Below are 10,410 nucleotides of genomic sequence, written 5' to 3'. Positions count from 1 at the left end.
AAAAAAGAACATTTCAAAACCTGTTTGAAATTACTAATGGAATCGTTTACTTTATTTGACTTATTTCTGTATGTAGAGCTCATTCGACCCGTCGTCCTACATCCATAAGGCAGAGCAGACCCTCACAGGTAAGGTATACCTCCCATTAGCTTTCAGCCAGAAGTGCACGATATAACCAATTTTATCATTTTTCAATAATAATTAATAATTATTGCAAATGCCTTATTAAGATCATTATAACTTCACTTGTTTTCCGGGAAATTAGAAGCAGCGAAATTAATTACCACGATTTGTTATCATTAGATGAAGTGAACTATACGATTATATAATAAATCGCGAATTCAATGCGCTTGAAAATACAATGAGGCATATAAATGTGAAATTTAAGTCACGGCAGATATCGTGTTAATTATCAGTTTAGTACGAGATGTAGAATTTAAAATCAGACTCAGATATAGATGTCTTAAAATCCGTGTGTTTAGTGTCTTAAACCAATTACTGAACATGTCTACAATGCAAAGGTTACTTAGTTACTTAATGCAAATCGTATCGACTCCACTAAATATGTTGTCGTAGCGTTCACCCGTGTTAAGAGGCATCGATGCATGATAGTTAATCACATAAGATCAATAGTGTAACATGTATTCGGTCTCTTGAAGTCTCTTTTGAAATAAATCGCGCGACTGGTTCCATTACCAATACTTACGTAGAATGGCAAAAACGCACTTTTCACCATGAAAATACTTATCACCAACTGTTTGTTTGTTTTTTGATTACTTAACGTCCTATTAACAGACACGGTCATGTGCGAGGTGCGTGTTTTGGGAAACTGTGGTATATTCGTGTTGTGTCTTCTGTTATAATGGAACTGTTGCCCTTTTTATAGTGCTTTATCACTGAAGCATGCCGCCGAAGACACCAAGCAACACACCCCACCCGGTCACATTATACTGACAACGGGCGAACCAGTCGTCCCACTCTCCACTCTCGTTATGCTGAATGCTAAGCTTGAGCAGAAGCTACCACTTTCATAGATTTTAGTGTGTCTTAGCCAGGAGACAGAACCCGGAACCTATCTCACTGGGACGGGCGCGTACAAGTTAGCAAGGAAGGAGAGACAAGATAAGATTCTAGATTTAGTCGCCTTTTACGATCATGCAGTAGGGGCAGTGGGTACAATTCTAACGCCCTACCTGCAGAGTTCATATCAACAACCATGGTAGCTATAGTGCAGCTTAGCGGAGAGAATTGGTACTAAGACAGGTAATCAAGTCTAGTATATACGTATATGATACACCTGACTACATTTTCGTCACCATAGTTGCTAATGCCATTTGGAACGTTTCCAGAAGACAGACTAAGTACATGGACACGTACTCAAACCAACCTATAACTGAATAAGAGGTCGCTTTGGAGATGTAAATACGTATGATTTCTTTGTAACACAGTCATCATTGATGCATATCTACGCTGTCTCAGTTTGTATGAAAAATGTAAATCTGAAAACTTCCACACCGTGTAAATGTATGTAGATCCGTCTATGACGTCTTTCTTCCTTAGAATCAGAAATGAGGTGTAATTCAACTGCCGAGTACCATATAATATCAGCAATGCTCACGGGACTGTGTCAAAGGGACGCTAGTGACAAAGAGACAGATAACAGTTTCCTACATGTAATTAAAGCATTAGAATGGAATTCCTTCTACGATGCCAACTGCCAGTAATTATTTCCTAAAATAATTAACATAATTGATCAATCAACATTTAAATCCCAACGATTGTATTAAATTTTTGTATTCCACGAAATTTGAACCCAACGAAAATTAATCATTTCACGGTATAACATAACTTAATAATTCGGGAATTGATATTCACTTCAAAATATCCTGAACACAAATGAAACTTATTATATTTTAAACATAGTTTACATTTATATATGCTCTTCAATGAGCGTTCATTTCATACGGCGAAGAAATATTTATTTTTTAGACACTCGTTTTTATAAAATTAACTTTAAAGGGACAATTCAGTGAGGCTAATTTTGTTAAATAACCACGAAGCAAAATATGACATGAGGGTATTGTTCTACATTCCTTATGAAACAAATAACAAGAAATGTTGACAAATTTCACGACATTGTTAAGTATTTTGGTTGATACTGTTGAAATTCCAAATCGTTGATCAATACGATTAAGCAGGTACAACATGTACGCTGTACCCATAGCCGAGCCAAAGTCACGCACGTAAACAAATGCAATAAATAACCACTGAGGAGTTGATGAAATTACTTTTAGACAAGAACATGCATCTAATAAGGTAAATACACTACTCTAAGAACGCTTTGAGTAGTTCTAGACAAAAAAAATCCTTTACTACACCGGCAAGTGACAGGGTTCGGCATACAAGACATCCGACTACTGCGAGTTTGAACATTTCACTACTGTGGGTTTTTCTGGCATATCACAGTAAAACCAACTTATCTAATATCTTATTAGAATTGGTTTGTTTCTGATTTATGCGCAAATTTTAATGTACTCTTAGACTGAATTGTCCCTTTAACAACCTACAATTCGAAGCTAACAAGTTGAGGCCCCTATTACGTCACAACGTTTACTGACGGCAGGTCATGACGTCACAATGAAATATCAGCCAATAACATGCGCACAAGTTTGAATTACACTAGTGAAATTATACAAAATGAAATATAACAAAGGCAAGGTCGCTGGATATCGGACGGATCATGTGATAAATTAGACACCTCTTTCTCTTCAAAAATCAAAATGTTTTAATATTAAACTATATATATTATATGACTTTGAAATAAAACAAGATGTAGCGCTGTTAGGAATGATGATAGAGGAAGTTAAAAGTAATGAAACGGAAGCATGGGATTTTGTTTATTCGTCTACCCAAATATTGTGCATAACAATTAAAATTACTGTTTATCTGATTGTAAACAATTTTAATTGTTATGCACAATTGTTTAGGATAGTAATCAATTTCATAAGCATATATATAGGATTTGGGTTTTGCTTTTATCTTAACCATGCTTGTATGGAACAATTCCTCTAAGAATATATTGTATGGGGCGCGTTAGCGCCCAGTATTAAATATATCCTCAGCAGAATTGCTCCATACAAGCATGGTTAACATAAAAGCGAAATCCAATCCCTATATTTACACTCACACGACTTTTTATTTATATTTTATGCAATAAAATCGTCATTTGAAAGTGAAGTAATTATTCAATAAAAGTCGGTCAAAAATGGGAGGAGCTTACTCAATTGAACAGTGAATGATGACTCTTCACGTAAGATAGAATTATTCATCCGCGACGACAAAAAAGTTCAATATTTTAGTGTAAAATAAACATGGCAAAAAAGTAAATTTCAGAGATAATTTTGTTTAATCAGATCAGAACTTTAAAGATATATTTAATTTTTCTAAAAGTTCATATATAGCGTAACAACATAAAGTATTTGTACTCGGCCACATGTGTGAAGTCGGTGATCGTTATTGTGCAGCGAGGCAAAGCTGACGCACGCTTACACACTGGAGTTTGCCGAAGTTGTCAAAACACCAGTGTTCAAGTAGCTCAATGTATTTGAGATTGTCGTCTGACTTGACGATATTACATCCTTGGGAGCCATGTGATTATATAATCTACGCTTAGATCCATCGCCATCGATAGATGGAACAACTTCACTTGTGTTCGATGTATACATTGTATTTGTGGTGACGCGTTACTGTTAACACGTGGATTACTAGCGGTGCATGTTTTATTATATAATACACACGATTAAATTCTCAAAGAACAAAGACAAGAGGATATTTTTATAACTGACCTCTGTCAGAGGGTCTCACGCCCGTCCACCCCAAAAGACTCGATCGTAGGACGGACACAGAGATAATATTTACATTTGACATCCATCATTTTTACAATAATAAAAACAATGCACGTCGCCTTGGTCGGGATATTTTTTCCCGTTTCTTTATACAATTGTTCATTTAAAAAATATTACTATCATATATAAATATAGAACTTAAGTATTGTTTACATTTTTCCAAAATTCTATGAAAAACAACAATATACACGTAATGTTGCGTCAAAATGTAAACCAAGCCATGTGTTTCTTTTTTTTTAAAGTAGACACTTTACCATGCATTGAACATTTTCATACACGAGTTCAAAGTTCAATGTTACGATGCAGTTATGGTAAACAAAATCGGCTAGTACTTGCATATAGTGAACAAGCCTAGCAAGTGTTGATATAGGATAAAAGAGGCATTCTATGGTTGCTTGTCTCCAATAGTACTTATTAGTATGTATGCAACGACACACTAGCGCACAACGGTAAATATGAATGAAAATAGCCAGCCTAAAGTAGGCTGACTTGAATTTATTAATATTTATATTCAACAGAAAATACACTATGATTCAAAAATACATTGAACAAACTTTAAAATATACATATTTTATTATATTGTTTTCCTTTCACTTCCCTAGCTGCTGGGTGTCCGTCGGATGCGTTCATGCTGAACGAATATCACGCCTGTTACTGGGCGGTGCAGAGTTCTCATTCCTACATAAATCTGACAGCATGTGAGGATACTGGAGGTTACCTGGCTGTCATTCCAAGTAGTGGTGTTAGTCAAAGGCTTGGAAGCGTAATGTATGTGTCCATCTTCTTGTTTGTGTACGGAAGAAAGATAAGTAGAATGACACCCATTATATTTCCATTACGATCATTCAAATTCAAAACTATTCTGGTATATTTTTAGAATTTCACGCTTGCGCTAGTGTTTACGTCACCAAGTTCAATAAAGGGAACAGCCAAAGCATCACTTTCTGAATATAGTTCCCCCCAAAACGGTTTGAAACAAGCGAACAAAGGCAACCTATTCGATAATATTTTTCAATACATACTATTTTGTCAACACGATAATACTTTTGGATTTCAAAGACCGCACAACTTTGAAACGACTTTTTAAATCAATTGGTCATTATATATTGGCGTAAGTATACATGTATGCAATGTCAGTGACGCGGCGGAAACGTTGAATATTTATACATTTGATCAGATTGGAGTAATCGCCTGATATTGCCCATCTGGTTTTACATAGACCAGACAGGAAACTGAAAGTAAAATGGAAATATACTGCTGTATTATGTAAACTAAATATGCGTGTTACACTTGAAAACGGCATTTGCACACATTATACAAGCTGTAGGTGAACAGCAATTTTATTTTTGAAAAGTGTTATGGAATTACTGATTCAAAATAAATTTCGGGTAAAAGATATCAGGAAAATTTATTTTAAGAAGAAAATTCATTATGAAAACAAGTTATTTTGTTCTGCATGTAAAACAACCACATTTTTGTAATTGCAACCAAAAGGCTGTGTACTCTAATATCATATCTAAAACACATGTTGTGTGCCCATTCCTACCACATCACATGGGTTTGGCCTGAAGGATTATTTAATTAGCAAGTCAGATAGTATATTTTAGAATGTTGTTTGGTTTCAAACATATATCCATCTTACTTGTGTGAGAAGTTGTTCCAACCTTGCGAATTAAATTTTAACTTAAACAATTTAACTTTAATAAGTAAAGTGATAATAATATTACAAAAAAAGGAAAATTAAGTTACGTAAAACAAAGATAAAAGACACTCTAAAACGAAAGTAGAACTATAAATGAAGTCCCATGTCTGTTTCTCAAGCGCTATATGTGTTGTTATTTCCTTCTTCTCCATTTAGGTTTTGATTATAAAATATACCAATGATGATTCTTCTGTCCATTTCCAACAGCGATCGATATGCTATACCGATTCTCTTACTTGTTATTCTCTATACCTGCTTCGCTGGTATTTTGCTACGCGGATATTTAACTTGAAATGTAACTTGAATGAGAACGTATCCTCCTGGATACAAGCTATGATTTTTGTATTAGTATATTTAATTCTATTAACATTTCATTAACAGTGATGCAGCAGGCTCTATTCAATCGTATAAGTACTACTGGATCGATGTGAATGACCTTGACGAAGAAGGGATCTATGTCAACAGGTTTGGGCCGGTGAGCTGGACATCTTGGGACTCTGGACAACCAAACGATCATACAGAAACAGAGGACCAGGATTGTACCATAATGTCTCCTAAATACACGTATAAATGGCATGATCGAAACTGTCTGAACGAGTTAAACTACTACACATTATGTTTCTACTATCCTAGTAAGTGTATTATACTGTAAACCATCGTATTTTCGTGTATTTTATGTTTGATTAGTATTCGCTAACATAAATCACGCGAAAAAGATACAACTAGAAGTACAATGCAGTGTTTTACCTGTACATTTACATCATCGGGAAAGTATCGTTGGCCATCGAAATTCGAATTTAAGTCGATTTTTTTTCATTCTTGACTACATCAAAACGCCTTCGGAAAGGATATAGGAATACCTTCGGTAAATAAATCGTCATGTCTCCCTGCCACCAGGACAATAAATGCATAATATGCTGTAAACTTGGGTTTGGATATCACATTTCGTTTAGTTGTGTTTATTATATTTACGTCCTATTAACAGCCTTGGTTATCCAAGGACGGCCTCCCTTGTATGTATGTTCTTTCGCGAGGTCCGTATTTTGGGAGACTGTGGTATGTTCACATTGTATCATCTTGTATGAAATGGCGATTTTATATAAACTTTACAATTCATGTGGTGGATTTCAATCTGGAATCAATATAGCGGAATTGAACACAGTCGATTTTTGGTGACAAGGTAGTTTAGTCGGTAGATAACTAGAATAGTGTTATGAAGTTCAGGGTTTGAACTTGAGGATGCCACGTTTGATTTAAGTCGATTTTAAGAATCCTTCGTAATCTAAGTAAGGAATCATCTGCATTGACTGTAAAGGTAAAATATCGTGTTTTGATAATTCATTGCGTTTTCACTGTTATACTAACTTTTTGTTATATTTGCCTCCTCAGGAGGAGATGGATATCGAAGAAGGTACGTTGTGCATACGGACGCAACCAACACAACATACGGCGATCTGACCCAACTCATAGCAGACATCGACAGCGGCGTGTCAGTGCGGGTTCTGATACAAGAATATCCTGGAGTATACGATGACTTCGTAATACAAGCAGACGCCGTCTTCTCTATACTTGATGGCGATGAACATAGATGTGTGCAGTCAGTGCATAACACTGCTGAACAGTCAAGTTCGCAGCTACGAATAGTGTTCTATGCGTGTACCACAGGGTTACTTCGACAAACAACATGGGCATATGACAACCAATCGGAATTTTCGATTGGTGTTAAGATGACCTGGTTCACAAGTGATCATCCCACTACTGTTGTCTCTCAGACAATGGGCGCATTCGACCCAAGCTTCAACCTTACATTTGAAATTGTTAATGGAACGGACTTTATGATATCGGTTGGCAGTGCTAGATACCCCCTCTATGACATGTATTACGGGACTAATATGACAGGACAATTTCCATGGATAGCATCAAAAACGAACTGGACAAGTGTCATGCTTGATCAGGAAGGTTATCTGAACACTGTCGATTGGTGGGATTCAAGTACCCATACGTTCAACAGAACATCCCAAAACTATACACTGTTGACGTCAAATAATTGGAAGTTTGTGTACTCCAATTCTGGCGGCGGAAGCCTCGTGTCGCTTTTGGAATATGTCGATGCCGGGCATGAGCTCAAGGTCGATACTGGTGAACGTGTATCAATTGTCGAAATGATATTTTTCAACAATCATGAAATATACGCGATGCTAGCCTCAGAGTTAGTATCAGAAGACATGGAGACCGATCTCAAAAGAACTGTCACTATAGTGTCGTCCTCTGGTGAAGTCATATCTTATGAATTCGGTTTTGAACAGAATACCTACTTGAATAACCATACCAGAAATTCGACAGTGCGCTGGTTTGTTGATACTTCTGTTTGGACATGGGTTTACAGAACATCACCTGTCAGAGGTTCATCTCATGCGGATTTCACTTTGCATGACGCTGTGTTTAATGGGCAACCAATTCGGATAAAACTTGACACAAATGAAAATTACAATCTTGTTTTCGCAGCCGATTTTTTAACTTATACAGCTAGTTCTTCTGTATACTTTGCCAGTCATAGTCGCGGATTTTCCTATAGTTTTTTAAATCATGGAGGTATATCAATGAAGTTCCCGGTACACCATTTACAGTTTGAAATCGATAGTAACGGCGATTGTAAGATGCTGACCATCCCTAATGGAATGTCAACCGTAACATCAACCACCAATTTAAATGCTATAATATATTGGTATTCTAAACCTTACCTATTTTAATAAGTGAATTCTGATTGTTTTCAGGAATATGGAATATGACATAATATTTTTCACATCAAAATCATCTTTATTTTAGACATTCATAGTATACCTTTTCTTAATTTACTATCATTTAGTTTCGGTGTGTATTATTGGATTGATAATTCAGTCGTTTGTCATTTATACAAGGCATCTAGATAGTGTTGTAAGGAGACGATGTAAAGTTTGTTCACTGCAAAAATATTTTCATTGCAAGTGAAATAAATTGATCGAGAATTCCCATTTAATTTATCGGGGTGGAAATCAACGTGATTCAGATAATAAAAGAAATACACAAAGTAAAATAACAAATTATTTTAATGACAAAGATATCTTTTCAACATATATGGGGATAGTCAATATGATCGAATAGCATGCTAAACCTAAACAGATTCCCCTTAACGACAAATTCATACCGGTGTAAAAAGAGGCATATGAATTTTGTTTCTTATGCATCATATAATTTCGACTATTTTATATTTTGTTATTTTTTATACAAGTAATGTCATTTTCATGTTTTGTCTCCAAAACATAAGCAGCAACGAATATGTGTGTTTTTATATACTATGATCGCAGGCTAAACAGTCTAATTTGCTTTGTCAGATCCTCATGTAGTTTAATATTAGTTTTCATCTATTCATTCAAAAGATTTAGAAACATCAATAGATGTAAATTTCATATTAAAACATCGTCTTGTATATAAAGGAAATCTTAACTGTTTGTTGTTAAGATCCAATAATAAAATAGTTTTGTGGATGTTAAACATGCGTTTTTTATGTGAATGGTGAAGCAATTGTATTGTAAATATATACTTTAATTTTTATTCTTTGGATTCCAATTCAAAATAAATAATCATTTCATGTGTGTAAATAAAGAATAAGTTGTGTTTATTCTGAGTTATGTTTAGTAAAATATTAGTGATGAACTGGAGTGGAGAGCGATATGCACCGAAGTATATATTTGATTTTAATACAGTGATGTATTAAACAAACCCTGACTTTGGAAAGATAATGCAGAAAAGATTCCGTAAGCGAATAAAGCCAATATAAACTACCCGCTTTGCAGTAAATTATAGTGTATTATTCTATATTATTGACCTAACACATATAATCGGAATCAGTCTATCCGAACTGGTCACTGAAAATGGAAATTGAGTATGTATATTCCGACGTATTAGTACTCTTCTCAATTGCCTAATCTAGGTACGGCAAATTCTAAATCACGTGAAGAAAGGTATTTAAGTTTTTCATTACATTGCATGGTTATACATAATCACTGTCGCAATTCAGATTTGATGTGTGTTCGAATTCATGTCACACTCGGAACTCCTCGGGTGTAACTGTCGTACATTGACCTCGAATGTGATACAAGCGTTTCCATTTCGAAACTTTCATAATAACTGTTTTTCCTTTTTGACACTACCCCTCAAAATGTGCCCAGCCTTTGATGCTGTGTGTTATCAGTCTCGAAGGATAAAATAATAATATTTCAGGAAAAGACTCAGATAGGCTATGCCTAATGTCTAATCCTATTGACACATAACAAATTTACACATTTAGAGCGTTATTAGGTTTCCGACGAACAAATAATTGATTTCCTTACGTCTTACACTTTTCATATCTGAGGTAATGTTTTACATCCATCCGTGGAGTTCCGTTTGGTCATACCTTAACATCGTAACATATGTGTGTGATAACACTATTGTGATGTCATCATAGGTAGTTATGACGACGTATTCAAGCATGATGTCGGAGGAGAGCCTTGGAAAGCGAAAATGTTACATCCTAGCTTATTATTGGTTTTTTTATTAGAAATTGTTTTGCGTACATGTTCCTGGGAATACTATGCATGTGATCAACAAAAATTTAAATTCTAATTAGTATCTATTACAGGGAAATACTTTTAAAACATGTTTTATGTATACCAGCTAATGATAAATGTACTTACTGACCAATGGGATTAAAACTTCAGCTGTAAATTTTAAATTAGGAAACATTTTGGAAAAATGTAACTGATGAGACTATCTCTGTCTAAA

The 10,410-nt window shown here is 35.1% G+C and overlaps 1 protein-coding gene across 1 annotated transcript; it reads left to right on the top strand.

Moving 5' to 3' along the window:
- Positions 1-4,533: 4,533 nt before the first annotated feature.
- LOC138330904 (uncharacterized) lies at positions 4,534-9,028 on the top strand. Its single transcript, XM_069278390.1, has 3 exons — positions 4,534-4,673; positions 5,989-6,239; positions 6,997-9,028. The coding sequence occupies exons 1-3, from the start codon at positions 4,534-4,536 to the stop codon at positions 8,355-8,357; spliced, it is 1,752 nt and encodes a 583-aa protein (XP_069134491.1). The 3' UTR covers positions 8,358-9,028.
- Positions 9,029-10,410: the final 1,382 nt, after the last annotated feature.

The sequence above is a fragment of the Argopecten irradians genome, chromosome 9 (genome assembly GCF_041381155.1).
Source record: "Argopecten irradians isolate NY chromosome 9, Ai_NY, whole genome shotgun sequence".
Taxonomy (NCBI): Eukaryota; Metazoa; Mollusca; class Bivalvia; order Pectinida; family Pectinidae; genus Argopecten; species Argopecten irradians.
Note: the sequence above shows the minus strand (reverse complement) of the source record. Positions and strands in the feature narration are given on the sequence as shown.